The sequence below is a fragment of the Excalfactoria chinensis genome, chromosome 3, assembly GCF_039878825.1.
Source record: "Excalfactoria chinensis isolate bCotChi1 chromosome 3, bCotChi1.hap2, whole genome shotgun sequence".
In the NCBI taxonomy this organism is placed as follows: domain Eukaryota; kingdom Metazoa; phylum Chordata; class Aves; order Galliformes; family Phasianidae; genus Excalfactoria; species Excalfactoria chinensis.
Window position 1 is genome coordinate 80518862 of NC_092827.1, and position 15710 is coordinate 80534571.

Here is a 15710-nt window from a genome sequence, read left to right on the forward strand (position 1 = left end):
GTTCTTTGCAGATATATTTTTGATCTAAATTAGGTATTACATATATAGTAATCATAAGAAGCATTTAGGAGGTTATTTTTGGGATCTCTGTTACTCATAAAATAAAGCAGTGGAAAGTTCTGTGGGTGTTTGGTGCTCAAAACAAGAAATAAGTTCCGAGATTCAAATGAGATCTTGCATTTTTATATTGTAAATGACTATTGTAGCATTTTTTTGCAACTTCTCAAAACCTTGTAGAATAAGTTGACCAAACTTAAGTACAGATGGTGGCTTTTGACTGTCCATCCATTTCATGAGAAGGCAGCGTTCAACTTTTGCTGATGTCTCTTTGAATTTCTTCTCTTAGTATGTTTCAAGTCAGTATATGTCATGTCAGCCTCAGCATTAAAGTCTGCAAGTGATTACGGAGTTGACGTAGTTCATAATAGAGCAAACTTTGGTTTTTATTTAATATAAACACTAATGACTTTTTACAAGTTTCATGCTAAAAATAACTTAATAATGTTTGTTTCTTTCATTCAGATGCCAGCAAAGATACATTTGTATTCAGTCAGCCTTGGCAAAAGTGTCATCCAAAAATAGCAATGAAAAGGATATTGATAAATTCCAGCTATACCATGAATTTTCTTGTAATATAAAGAGCATTCAGCATCATCAGGTATACCTACAAATTATTTTCTTCTTATAATTGTAGTTGTAGCGTGGCTAACTTTGCTTTTGGATTTTGTTACTTGAAACAGATTTAAATGATTCTTGAATATTTTTATTCCTTTCCAGTTACCAAAGGCAATAGAGTTTCAAATTCTTCAGACACAGGTCTGAGATGTTAATCTCTTCATTAAGAAACAGGACAGACGTCCATGTTTTCAGCATGTCTATTGTCTGTCTTACTGAATGAATAGGCATTGGAATTTCAATACTGGTGTGATTTATTTTCAGCATGTGTTCCATGCTCACCCTCCCTTCCACTAGTGATGAGTCCATAGCAAGTGTTATCAGGAGGGGTACAAAGGTAGAGTGATAATTTATCATCTGTACTGCGTGGAAATAAGATGTTACATAGTATTGGAAGGTGCTTGGTTAAGTTCTAAGTATTTGAAGCAAGCATTTGGTACAAAGCTTCTCCGGTTAAACTGGTGAAAAGTGTCAAGGGAGGATCCAGAAAACTGAAATTGGAGGTGATCTACAAAAGTAGCTCTTGTCAGCAGCAGCTTATTGTAAAAGGTAAATGATCCGAACGGGCTCAGTGGAACTCTGCACTGCTCCTGAAAATGAGTGTGTTCTGCATGTCATCAGCCTTCCCTCCTCTGATACATCCTTGATTTATCCTAAGCCCAAGCCCTGATCTATATGGCTAGGAAAAGTAATGGGCTACAAAGTAAGCCTACTGACTGAAGATAAACTGATGTTTTGTAAGGCTGCCCTGGTTACTGCACTTCAAAGGTTGTAGTGGGATACACTCAATACAGTTATCAAGGCCTTTGCTCAGGTTCATCATTAATCACCAAGTGATTTGTCTTCTGGTTTGGTCATGGTTGTGTAGCTTTAAAACAAGCAAAGAATACTCTTAGCTGTTTCTAGCCAAGGAATATCCTTTGCCTGCCTTATTGCACTGCAAAATATCTATTGTATACTGCTTCTTTTTTTTCCTCTCCTTGCCATTTTAAAACTGTGAAATATTTGAATTAATAAAGGATTTTCTTGCATGTGTTGAAATGAATTTATTATGAAAAACATTGCACAACATGTACGTGCTAACTTCATACGCACTTCCTCCAGTCATCCCAATATGGATGCTGTTGGGCGAGAAAAAATTACATCCTGTTTGGCTGTTCTTCTATTGAATGGATACTTCAGCAGTGAAAGACTATGTAGCTTTTTCTGCTCTAAAAGCTTTAACTGTTCTGTCTTTATATGTAGAGTGTATTGGGCATACAAGTATTTTCTGATATGAATTACTTTTTGGACAAGGCATCCTTTTCCTCCCCCAGTTTGTGTGAGGAAAACTGTTGCTCAGATGGAGACAGGACTCAAAACCAGATTTCTCAAACCTGGTTGACACTCTGACCCTGTGGCTGCATTGTTTATCATCCAGGATGTTTACTGATTTTTGTGGTTTTGATGTTAAGATTAATTCAGTTTGTTTTGGTTTATTTCTTCTTTTGTCTCTCAGTAACCTTAATGCCTCTGTGCCAATTCCTACTCTCCAGTAAAGAAATAACCACAGTTCTTACTGCTGCTGCTCCTGGATGATTCTGCAGACCTACTTGTTGTCTTTCATTTCCTGTTTATTTCTATTATTGCCTATCCGAATGTATTGATTACTTCTCTGGCATAAATCTTTAAGTCAGTTGTTTGTACTTCACTGAGGCCCTGGGTATGTCAGGGCTTGTTTATGCTAGACAAGAAAAAGGAAAAGAAAAAAAACTGCGTATGCACTTTGCGACTTAAGTTGCTTGTTTTCTAAAAATAATTTGTTTAATTTTTGTTGGTTTTTGCTTCTCTATTTATTTTCCAGTTCATTTCTTTAACTTTTGTGTTTTGTTGATAAAATAAGGGAAGAAAAATAGAAAAACAAGGGTCTTGTTTACTTTTAATCTGCCATTTCTTCCTTTAACCTACATGGTAGAATTGCAGTTCTTTAAATCTTTGTCATAACTTTCAATTTCTTTATTACGCAGCCTTATTACCTTGCTAATACAAATGGTCATTTTTCTTTTTTCTTTGTTTTGAACCTTTTTTATGCCTGTATCTCTGCTGTTTGGAAATTATGCTGTTCTGAAAGCCTCTTGTACTCTGGTGACTGAATACTGACAAACATTTCTTTTCTGCTCAGTTAGAAGTCAGCTTTAAGATTGCCTGTTTAGATGGTTGCAAATAAAGGATTCTATAAAGTACCGCACAGAAAATGAGCACTGAGTAAGGAAATACAGGTCATTTTGAAGGCCTGTGTACAACTTACTCTGCTATAGAATGTCTGTGGTTAAAGGCAGTAGACTAGTGTCATGCATAAGAGGATAGACTGTCTTTAAGACTAAAGCATTTGAAGCCGTGAGAATGCCTTCAAATCTTTATTAAAAGTTAGAATGGTGTGCAGTAAGCTGTACTTGGGTTCTGTGGTTGTGCAGCTGTGTGCATCTGTATTTGCATGTGTGGCAGTTTAGTGTTTTCATTGTTTACTGAAAGGCATGATTCTATGTGTTGAGACATACTGTAAAATAATTGGGAGAGATGGAGCCAAGATTCCAACTGAAAAAGTTAAAATACTGAACCTGAAGGAAGAAAACTTGTTTGTGTAACGAGTCCAGCTCCAGGTTTTGACACAGCTGGATGGCTGTGGGTAATTACAACTGGAAGGTTTTGCTCTCAGGAAGTTTAGCCATGGTTCCTTCCTCTGGCAGCAGAGAAACCAAATGGGCTCTTTGAGGATGTGCAAATGCTTCCACGACTAAGGAAAATGTCCTTCAGGAGTGAACTTGATTTTTTCATCTGTTGTGCATGCCTCGAAGTTGCTTTCCTCTCTTTGGAAAAGACTTGAGTTTGTGGGAGGAAAATAATTTTTTCACGAAGCATAATGTCTGAGGCAAGTGCTCTATTTTCAATCTCATACTTAAAAAGGAATTGGAAATTAATGTCCTTGGCAAAATATACGAAACTTAGTATGTGTAAGTAAATCTGGGACATAGAGGAGAGCTGTGAAATAGAAAGGGTTTTGCATTTTTCTGATAAACAAAACTAGATTTGATGCATTTTGCAACTAGATCCAGTTTTTATTCTTGCTTTAAACAGTGTGTATTTTTTTTCTCCATTAATTTGTCCCCTGGATTTGTTCCAGTCTTGATTAAAAGCAGTCTGTTTTCCAGAACTGAAAGGTTACTTTTGTCTAGAATAGTTGTGTTGAATGTTAATTAAATAATAATAATGAATACCCTTGTTATCTTAAAGGGAGTAATTGATCAATTGCGTACTGAATTGAGCATTTCTGAGATGATAGTTCTTCTCTGAACACATGACTTTTTATTATGAGATTAAAAATGTAAGAAAGCCGTAGTGCAGTGCAGTTGTTTTAAGTTCAGGTGACTGCCACATTGTACAGACAGTGCCCATAGACAGCATGCGATGTAAATCTTGACCCCACTAACAGCACGGTGAATGATGACATTATAATTCTATCAGATGTGTTCTTTGTCTTGAGCATCATTTTGATTTCGTTTTAGTTTGACATTTAGCTTTCTCGCTTTTTTTAAAATAAAATCAGAATAAACATGAAAGCATTTGATTTGTTAAAATCTGTCTTTCTAATCCCTACGTGAAAACATTTGCTTTGGCAGTCAAGGTACCAGATGCTATAATATTTCACATGCAATCTTTATTATTAGCTTTGTTGTTCAATGATATGTCAGGCCTGGTATGTCACAGGAGCAGTAAGGCTGAGGAATATAAATTGGTACTATGTCCTGGAGTCATTTAAAACCATTGTATTTAACATATGTGACATGTCTGAGTTATCTAGTGATTGAATTAAAGTTCATGATTGACACGGAATGCTCTGTTGTGACAGTGCTTAGGGCCTGCTACGTACAGCAACATGTGTAGTAATATGGGAATGTCAACTTGTAGCAGATTTCTTATTTTTATTTTTGCACTTTTTAAAGTATTTTGGAAGGGAAAATGGACTCTGAAAATGTATTTTGTTTGTAGCTGCTTCTGTTTGTTTCTGAAAGACCTTGGTTGGTGAATTTCCCTGTAAAATACTAGAAGGTCTGCTTCAGGTGGCTACAACTCATCTTCAGAGTGAGGGTAGGCTAGGAGATACCCACTGGGATCCACCACTTGGTTTTCATCCTGGTTTTAAAGTGTGACTTCCATTTGAAATAAAAAGCTGTATGCAGATACCATTTCTGCAGAGAGATTTATGTTCGGAACACGAAGATGCAGTTGTGTTACGCAAGACTTCCAGAAATATGTGCATACATTGTAAGGCTGGAGCCTTAATATTAATATATAGAACACGCCTGTAACATTTTCAGTTGTTTGTGACCAAAGCGCAAATAGCTGAAATTAATCCTCTTTCAAATGAACTTGATCATTTTTGTGTTTCTAGTTCTGATGCATAATTAATTTTAAGCTTGTGATGCTCTTGGGAAGCAGAATGAAGCCTAAAGCATAGAACTTTTTTCTTCTTATTCTGATTATAATCACTTTTTCTATTCGAATTTGAGTTTTAATTTGTCTTATTAATTTATCCAACTGAATCAATTTATGCTGACTTGTGCTTTTAAGTGTGTTTAAGATAAAAGTGGATCTCCAGATTGCAGACTCAGGGAAAAAGGCATGCTTTGTTATGCCACAGCATGATTTAATCTGTGTTTAAATTGTGGATGTTATCTGTACAACCTAGTACGTGGTGAACTGATTTACAGTACCACCATCATGATTTGCTACAGAATGTCAAGCAAGCGCGTACACAAATGTTGATAAGTTTATCTTTTGGATATTTTGTGTGTCATCTGTCTCTGCCATTTATGTTTGCGCTCAGATTCTGGCCATTAACCGAGGGGAAAATCTGAAGATCCTGACAGTGAAGGTCAACATTCCTGACGGGGTGAAGAATGAATTCTGTTGGTGGTGCGTCAATGAAAGGTCTGCATGGATACATATTCTTACAGAAATTGTTTTTAATCTTTTTTTTTTTTTTACTGTAGACACCTACATGCTGAAATGTACCTCACATCTTCTTACATTAAGAGACCGATTTAAACAACTGCATATTAGATGAAACTAACATATGGATAATTCTTATTCTACATTTCCCACTGCTGTGGCATTACACACACACACACACACACACACACACACACACACACAAGTGCCTTTGGCATTATTTGGGGAATTCTGGCACCATTCTTCAAGCAATTGAATTTAAAAAACAAAGACGTGATGAAATGTGAATGTATTTTTAATTTACAATATGCATCACATCCAGTACTCTTTACTGAAAGGAATTTGAAGAATCCACACTGGAACGTACTTGTAACTTCTGAAAAACAACTTCGTATGCCTGATGATAATGATTAAAGACTGCCTCAAATTTTAAATTAGGAAAGAATGTAACTGAATTCTGTGTATGTAAGGAACTGCATTTATTGATCTGGTTAAAAAGAAGTCTATTGAGTTTAACTGACAATCTAAAAGTGGCTCTCTTCAATCCATAATTCACACATACTTTGTGACTTGATTCTTGCATTCTGATCTCTGGTCATTTCAGACAAATGGGCTCTAAATTCTGGGAGATTGTCTTATTTCTTGTTTATTTGCTCTGACGAGTTCTTTTTTACGTTTGCAGTGAAACAACGTTTTGTGTTGCATAATTTTTTGATGAAGTTTTAGTATAATATGGATTGTTTTGGACAGTATCTCTGTTACTCATTTTCTTGCAAACTGAGCTTCAACTTAATGCTTTTCAATGAAGAATATTGTTGTCCAAACTCTGCATTTTCCTTGCTTGCATGAAATACAGATTTATCTTTTTTAACTGAGATATGGAGCGTGGTTGTGAGGATGTTATAGAAACCTTTAACTTTGCCACTTAAAATTCAATTACCAAACAGAGAAAACAAGATGGGGGTGAGGGTGGGAAGTGAAGGCCTTTCTAATATCTAAAAGCAACTATTTTTGATCTACAATAAGTCCAAGAAAAGGCTGTGGTAAAAATGTACCCTTTGTCTCTGAAAGACTTATTTTCATTTTGCCAGATAACATAATATGATCTAGTACTAACAGGAAGTTATTTTTTGTTAAAGTATCAGGATTAATAAACACACCTAAGGTAACAATTTAGTTTTAATATATTTAATGGAATTTCCATATTTCTTACACTGTATTTTCTGTAGGCAGAAGATGACCGTCAGTCTTGCTTTTACTGCATCTGTGAGCTACAGATAATGGAACAGCTTGTCACTGTTACACAAATTGAAGTGGGATGAAAATTGGGATATTTTTGGTTGATTACACTTTTGTGAGTCATTCTGAGATAAAAAGAAAATTGACCTTGGAAGTGAAACCACTTATTAGTACTTAGCATTTATTCAGCTATACATGCTCATACTTTTTACTATTTAAGGTCAGTTTCTCCAACACCGGAGAACTTCAGAAAGAATGATTTTTGATGTTGGTGTGTTAACGTCTGTTACAGATTCTCAACTTCTTCATTAACTTGACAACTGTTAACAAATAGATATTTCTTACTTAATGTGCCTTCTCCTTTACAAGTGCGGAGGTGACAGTCCAAGATCTGAATTACTTTCAGTGTGATCGTTTATTGGTTAGAGCAGAAGGTTAAGACATTTGTTTGGGATAAAAATTTCAAAGTTTTACCACAGTACTTACTCTTTTTCAGAAGTTTGCAGACATAGTCAGGTGTAGAACCATAAATACCACCTTGCTACCAAGTCTGACCAGTGTTCTAGTCTCTAGACTGTGTCGTATATTGTTTATTGAATTAGTAGTAAATAGACTGACCTTTACTTGTTCTGAGGCTAGTATTTTAGGATTGAACACCACAAGGATAAAAAGTGGGTTTGAAAGACTAGAATTCTTCATCGCTGCATTCAGCTCTGTGCAGACATTTTCTATGAAATCTATATTTTCTTCACAAATTCAGGATATTCAGTTTATGCCTGTAGTAGCATCTATCATTTCTTGAAATATGAGATTGCATGGAAAATTCAGGAGTACCCTTATACCAGATCTTGTGGATTGAACTTCTCTCCCAGAAAACAGCTTCTCTGTTAATTGACAGTGTATATAGTTCCATTAATACTAGAACTTCACTGATCCTGCAGATTCACATGTGAAGTGGGAGGTGGGTAAATGAGCAGTGAGAAGCTCCTTTGAACATAGAGGTGTGAACTTGTTCCAAAGTGGGATTGAGCCTTTGGAAATGAAGTTCAGGATCTGATAATGTTGTTCCATTTCTCATGCTGTGTAAAGTCCATGGCACAGGTTTTACATGAGATCACTGATTTGGTACGAGTTTCACATTGTCTTGGAAGAACATAAAGCTCTGCTTTCTTTGCTTCAGGTCTAAAAGCCTGACTGTTCTCTTCCTAGAGTAGTTGTTAATTAACATTAGTAGTCCTTAACATACTCTCCATTAATTTTGTTAATGTACAGTTTCACCCTTTGGGGTATATCAGTAGTCTGAGTCAGTTAAATATATGGTGATCCTTGTAGGGAGCATGTGTGCACACAGAGATGATGAGTGGAGTAGGATATTACTTATATGGAGCTTTGCTAAATAGGGTTTCATTTAAAGGGCTTTTGTCATTTCTTGATTAAATAATTGAGGAAAATCTGCAATTAGAGTAAAGCTTAAGTATTATATGTGCATGCTTGTAATGTTATAACAGTAAATTTTCCTCTTCCTTTATGCAGTACTGGAATGGTTGAAATACAGTATTTGCTATGAATTGAAGTCACTGTTTGGCTATTTTTTAATTTGTAGCAATTTAGGATTTTAGTAGAATGTTGCCCCAGTCATTTTTAGTTGTGTATATATAGGTAGTAAAAACATCTGGTGTGCTAACCGATTTACAGATAAAATATTAGCTAGCTAGCAATAACACATAGCAGAGAAGGACTAAAAAAACTACCAGTTTCAAAAGTGATTCTTATTTGCTCTGAAGATACCTTCTGGAGGAATGTAGTCATGCTTACCACCTGTATGAATTTTATGTTTATTGAAATGGATGACAACAAGGGAATTTAAAGCCTTTGACAATTTTACATGTGTATGGAAAGAGTCACTAGTAACAAAGAAGTATAATACATCTTTTTGCAAAAGCTATTAGGAAAGTGATGAGGTCATGTGGCTAAACACTTAAAACTCTGAAAGCTGTAAAACTAAATGGTAAGCTTCATTCTGCTCCTGTGGCTGTGTGTTGAGACAGTGTTGACTTCATCACGCATTTCTCAGCTGTTACATATACTTAAAAAAGAAAAGCTGTCTTGGGAAATTGTGGAATTACCTTAAATTGCTGAAAAACTGTCTGGATAGGAGCAGTTGGTATAGGAGTCTTAGTATTTCTGAGTGAGCACAAGTAAATTAAACAAAGTCAAAAGTTAAATTCGGTCCTGTTTTTCTTTATAAAATGCATCCAGACATTTAAAAATATATTTCTAATCCTTTTGCAGTTAGAGACCCAGGCATGTGAAAAATACACCAAGGGAAGGAAACTCTGAATGTTAGCTTTGAAGCTGAGTTCTTTAGTTCTTTAGTTCAAAATTTGAAGAAATAGTCCTCGTTCCCATGAATGCTGTGCAAGTTCTCTCTAAAAAATGGTGTACTTTGAAGAGTTTGGCTTAGAAGATGGTGGGAAATGATCTTAGTTCTGTTGGATATTTCCTATTGTGAATTCATTTTCTAATTGTTTGGGGCTATTTTATTTGTTTGTTTTTAAAGTGGGACTGCTGCCAACTGGATAGATTGTATTAAACTTGAATAGAGTACTCAAAGCATTCAAAATGGTATTTGAATTGGATTTCATTTCTATCTGGACACATATGCCTTGTGTCAAGAGCTCTGATGATGCTCAAAAAAGATGTTTCAGCATTTTTTTAAACGTATGAAGGTTTAGTAAATAACACAAATGTTAATCATTATATTGGTCCAAATTTCTTATTCAGTTGAGACAGTTTGGTTTCTCAAAGTGAAGAGTTATTTTTTAATTATTTTCTTTAAATTGTAAAATATTATTGCATTCTAACACAAATAAGAAAAGAAAGACAGGCTTTTCTACATTGTCTGACAGCAGAACAAGAGCTAGGTATGATTCTAGTCATGTTTAAAACCATGACTTCATTACCTAATTATTGTAGTAATTTTGCAGTTTATAGGACATTGCATTTTAACTCTCAATTTAAAAGGCTTTTTAAGATTCCCTTTTTATCTGAGTTTTCGTGTATTTTTTACTTGTTTTTTTCTTTTTTTATGCAGATGGAGACCAAAGCAATTTTTAAAACCAGAGTTAATGAGGATTCTTCGAAATTCAGTAGAAGATGCATACAAACGCCTTATATATCCTCTCCTTTGTAGAGAATTCAGGTAATCCCAGAATAAATGCGTATTTTCATACTACTGACTTCTTCACAATTCTCTTTAACTTTTTATTAGAATAACTTCTATACACTGGAAAATAATGGAAAATTTTTACTTTCCGCGTTTTCAGAACTATGTATTCTTGGTTCTGTTGATTAAATATGCGATCCTTCTTGGTTTAGACTAGGATAAAGAAACCCGTTCTGTTAAGACACTTGGAATGTTTTGCATGTTTCCATCTTTATTTAATGAAGAACAGTATGGAGTTACAGGACAATGATAGATTTATATATTTACCTTCATATTAGCATGTAAGTTTTACATTGCTGAATTTCCCCAGGATCTCTTCATACTGAAGCAGTGTCAATTACACTGTTCTAAGATCGTTTCTCGTTTAAAAGAAGCAAGCAAAGTAGTTGCTGTGGTTGAAGGTGTGCATCGTGTTGGCCCTCTGCAGTTTGTGGTAGATGTTGTTAGTGTTAGTCCTATTTGTTTATTTATTTTAAATTGTAATTGTCTCTAGAGAAGTCAGTATTGTTTCTAGTGGTACTGTAGAAATGATGTCATTAGCATTGCTTGTAAGACCTGTTATGTTGTTCTGAACTGAAAGGAAACTTAAAGCTTAGAGTCTAAGTAACAGTAGATAAGGTGTTTTCTGGTGAAGTGTAAGAGTTTACCACAGAATTGAAATGACTGAATATGTCAGGAAGCTTACTTTCTAGAATTGTTGTCTTCAAATGAGATGTTGTATTGGGCTTGATTTGTATTTTAAGTTTTCCTTATGGCTAGAGATTTGACAGTCGGACCACATGTCAGATTATTCTCATGAGAAGGAGAAAGGTCATGCCTCCCATGTTTCATGATTAAAAGCTGAGATGGGAGGAGTAGCAATGTCTGTTCTTCCTCTGAGGATGTAGCTGCCCAAAAGCACATTCCTGCTACATCTTACCTGTCCGTATTACAACTGTTGTTTTTTGGGTTTTTTTTCCCACCCTTCTGAATTAATCATAGCATGTAAGAAGTGAACTCTGTTCCTTTCTGGGTAAGAATAGGCTTTCTCTTTCCCCAAAATCACCTTGCAAGAATATTATCAAATTGGCTAGCGTTACTGATGGTGTGATACTTACTTTTTGAATGCAAGAGAAACTGCCCAGGCATTGTGTTTGATTTAGAAGAGGCTCCCTGATACTTTAAGTTTTGAAGTCTGTTTTGAAGCAGTTCAACAGGAGTTTATTAAAGAGACCTTATTTCTGAGGTCATAAATGTTGAAATTTGTGTTGGTTATTCAGCATAATAAGAAACTGAAATTCTCAGTCACATTCTGATATGTAGTTCTTCCCTCCCAGTCTGGCTGTGCTCTTACATTTTGGTTCAAATTAGAGCAGTTTTCCTGGCATTTGCTTCTCAGGAGCATTGTTGGATGAATGTTCTATGTTCTTCCCTGCGGAACAGGACTGTCAGCTAATGTTTTGAACAGCAGACATTTGTCATGGCTTTTGGGTTTCTTCACTGCAATCTGCTGTGTTTGGTCATTTTTTTGGCAAGTGCAATTGCTTCACATCTTTTGTTTAGTCACTCCGTGGTGAGCCTGTGTTTTGTGCAGTTGTTTTTCTTCGTGTGTGAATTTCAGTTTTTCAAAGCGCTGAGTTGACTCATTTTTGTGACCTTAGTATCTGTAGCTGCTTGAGGGGAGGCACTATATATTGTTTGGCCATAGTGGGGAACATCTCATGAACAGTTTGTGCAAGTATTGGCTTCTGTCAAATGGGTGCGAAAGTATTTGTCATTCCTAGCCTTCTCTGCAGTCAAACTGTTATTAAAACAAATAAATCCAAACCCACCTGAAAGGTAAGTCTGATATCATAAAATAAATAGTCAAACTGTAACATAACGGTTCTTTTTTCATCTTTTTTGTTGTTTTTTTTTTCATAGTTCCTATCACAGTATTGCCATGGCTTAATACATTTAACCGTTCATTCAGATAACAAGGGGCATTGTGAATAATATTATGAGTGCTTCTTCAGCAGTAGGTTATTTTGTGTGGTAAGAGAACAGAAAACCTTGCAACAAAAACAACTTATTTCCCTACTACTTTCTAGATGAGGCATATAAGGCATAAATTTAAAGAATACCAATCTTTCTGTTTATTCCTGAGTGGCTGCCTGTTTATATCACTCATTGTGATAGTTTGGCATGATTGGCAGTGTCTCACTAGAAAAAGGTGAAGCTGCTCCCATGGAGAAGAATGCATAAAACGTGCCAGTAGTATTCCTGGTCCATAACCACTTAACCCTTGTCCTTCTTTTATTCTCTTCCCCCACACCAGGAGCTGATTTTTAGGGCTCTTGGGAAGGGCTGCTAAAATACTCAATACCTACTTTCAGCATTAATATCTGCAATCCACCCCATGCTGTTCTTTCTCTTTTCTTTTTATTGTCATTAAACATTTGAACAGAAAGTTTCCAAGAATGTATTGAAATTTCTAGTGCATCTAGTGATCAGAAGGATAAAATATGCCGGCAAGAGTTACCTTATTTATTGTTTAATTTCCTTTCTTCCACTCTGTCAGATACCATAATTTCTTCTATCTGGTATAACAATGTTCAGTGTTGCTTTTGGCACTTTGAAATACATTTTATTTTGTTGCAGTCCTTCATGGAAGGATTCCATAAGGATTTGATGCAAGTGATGTGGCATGGACATTTCTTAATGTATAATCCTTTCCTAATTTTCCATGCTTTTTTTTTTTTTTAAAGTGCTTTCTCTCCTCTGTCTTCAGGGACACAAACATTTTTCTGTATATCTTGTTTCACACCTGAAGCTAGTTCGCAGACATTTTTCCAGGGAAAGGGTTCCCTCTCAGACTGTGTATGAAAGTGGGGAGTCCTAAATCTCAGTTTAAAGACACACTCATCTAACTTTGAATATAGAAACGAATAGGTCGCAGTTGGTTATTTGCTTTTATTACAGTATAACTATTAGTGATATACAGTCTGAGTGCTTTTTAGAGTTCAGAAGAGGAACTTAAAGTTCTGTCTGTCAGTACTTTTTAGTAAATTAGCAACTGCAGCTTTTAAAATATGGGGTTTTTTTTACAGAATTGCTTTTTGACTGTTTGAAGAGGAGGGTTGCTATCCTCTTCTGCGTTATATCTCTGCCACATTAATGAGAATTGTCACAAATTGGAAAAACATGAGGCTGGGCATCTTGCCATTTGGAAGAAGCTAATGGTACGCTAAAAAACAGAAAGATATTACATTGTTTGAGGTAGCTTAATATTTGTTCAAGGATCAAATGACTGTTCCAGCTTTAAAATGAAGGGCCAATACTTGCGACAGTAGATCATGTCATTGACACAAGTGTTGAGTGAGAGACAGTTAGAGGGAAAAGGAACGTCTATATTTGAAATTAAAAAATACAGGATATTATGTAATAGAAAGGACATACATTATGTTCCCCCTACGCACCTGGCACTTTCAGTAACATTTCCTGTTACTATAAAAGTTTTGGTATATCCATTTATCCATGCCAATTTTAAATACCATTTCCATAAGGTGCACATAACTAATAGCATGTGTTTAGGGGCAATTTTAATTCCGGCACAAGGTTTCCTTCACAGATAGACTGACGTGAATTTGCAGTGTGGGAGGACTCAGCCTTCTGGGCCATAGGGAGCCCATATCTCTGGGATAGATGGAGAGATGGAATTCAGCCTGTCTCTCTACAAAGTCTCTAGTTCCAGAGCTTCTATCCTTCTATTGTTTACAGGCAACTTTTAACTTTGTACACACATTTGCTGTCTGAACTTTTGTTGTGCCTGTATGTAGAAGATCGATGCAGTTGTGAGGCTTAGGCATTTGCTTTTTAGTTTCTGGCCTTTCACAGAATACATTAAGTATTTCTGTTAATTTTATGGGTGAGAATTCAACCGGCACCTTCACTGATATCCCTGGACTCCCTCTGGAAAAGAGTGGTTCTGTGGTTTGGGCTATTTAACGCTTAAAGAATGGTATGGACTGTATTGTGTTACAGAAGGATGCTGCAAGAGTGAATGGCAGGAAATGAAATGGCAACTGAAACGACAGTAAAGTGATGTTTGAGTAATTTTCTTTTTATATATAAAATGATGATGAACTCTGAGCTGCCCTGACAGTCTTTGGCACTGTGGAAGGTATTTCCATCTAGTTGCTAAGCATTCAGAAGACCATTTAGTTGAGGGATAAAGTCAAAACAGAATAAGTGGTAAAGTTTGCCAATATTTGAAATTCTGATCCCCTCATCTCAGAAAAATAATGCATAGCTATCTCTTTGTATTTTTATTAGATCTGGAAATCTCCCAGTGAATGGAAGGTATTGGAGATAAAAGGGTGTAATTTTTTTCTCTATGTGGAGTATCAACTAGGCGATAATTCCACAGCTTAGGAAAGAGGAGACTTACTAAGGTGGAGTGCAAAGAATGGCACGGAGTTTTCAACCATAAGAATTAAACAGACCAAGCCTCCAGCAAAAAGAAAGCAATTCTTTTCTGTTTGTGGTAGACCTGCAGGCCTTGCTGCTAAAGCACTTTGAGAACACAAGATGTGTGTGAGTTGATAGAGTAACTGGACAAGAGATTTGTTGTGGGCCACTAAAGAAATGAGCAATGTCAGGCTCAGGAAACACTGAGAAGAAAATAGTTGGAGACTAGGATAAAATTCGCGAGTGTTGTGTAACTTTGCTTTGAATAATATCTATCTTAATTTTGTATAGTTGATAGGTAGAGAGAGGTTTTTTTTGTTTGTTTGTTTTTCTTGTTTGTTTGTTTAAAAGGGAGGTATTTTTCTATTGCATAGTTCCTTAGAAAATGCTCTCAGTGATGTGAGAAAGAGAACAGCTGGTTGACTTTAACAGTAAACCACGAAACTGAAGTTTTGTGTACCTATGTACCACTTGTTTGTATGTCCCAAAGCCAATTCTTGTGGGTCAATTTGTTTATTCATTTTCTTTTCCATGGTTGCTCTGACTTTCAGAGTAATCACAATGGGTTGGCTGTGGCCTGGGTATTGTGAAGTGCTACCAGGGTTGCAGAATTTACTGCATACTCAAACTATGAATGAATGAGGGTTGGGGAGAGAGACAGAGAAAGCACTACCAGACTGGCATGAGGACCTCTATTCTGCAAGTGACAGCCCATGCCCAGTTTCCAGATCTATCTCTGCCACTGTGGAGTGGTACAGTGCTGAGCTGGGTGTGTTTGCTGGATCCTGGGTGTGTTTAAATCAGATTCAAGTTTTTCCACATCTGAAGGTTGCTCAGAAGAGCTTCATATTGAGTCATGTCAAATAGCTTTTGTGCTATTTAAGAGTTATTTGAACTCTTTGTAACCTGCTTGAAGTTTAGCTGTTTGGCATTGGTTGACCTGAACAATTTCAGTCACTTGTTTTTACAGTGTTTGATTTACTGCAATGCAGGTGTTTTCTCTGTAGAAAATACATTTAGAGCTTTTTTTCAGTGGCGGGTAGAAAAAAAAGCTGATTAAGGGCCTTGGCAACACTTAAAGTTCTGTGGAGGCTTTTGCTTGTCTAATTTTTGCAGTTATTGTCAATGTAATGCAGCTGAAAATGGTAATGAC

At 36.0% G+C, this 15710-nt stretch overlaps 1 protein-coding gene across 5 annotated transcripts in view; it reads left to right on the forward strand.

Moving 5' to 3' along the window:
• SRBD1 (S1 RNA binding domain 1) overlaps positions 1-15710 on the forward strand; it is a 117718-nt gene that overhangs the window by 13347 nt on the left and 88661 nt on the right. For all 5 annotated transcript variants that reach the window (XM_072332269.1, XM_072332267.1, XM_072332268.1 and 2 more), the window contains 3 exons: positions 523-658; positions 5540-5643; positions 9998-10105. In XM_072332269.1, the coding sequence (XP_072188370.1) occupies positions 523-658; positions 5540-5643; positions 9998-10105 (348 nt within the window). The remainder of the gene's footprint in view (positions 1-522; positions 659-5539; positions 5644-9997; positions 10106-15710) is intronic.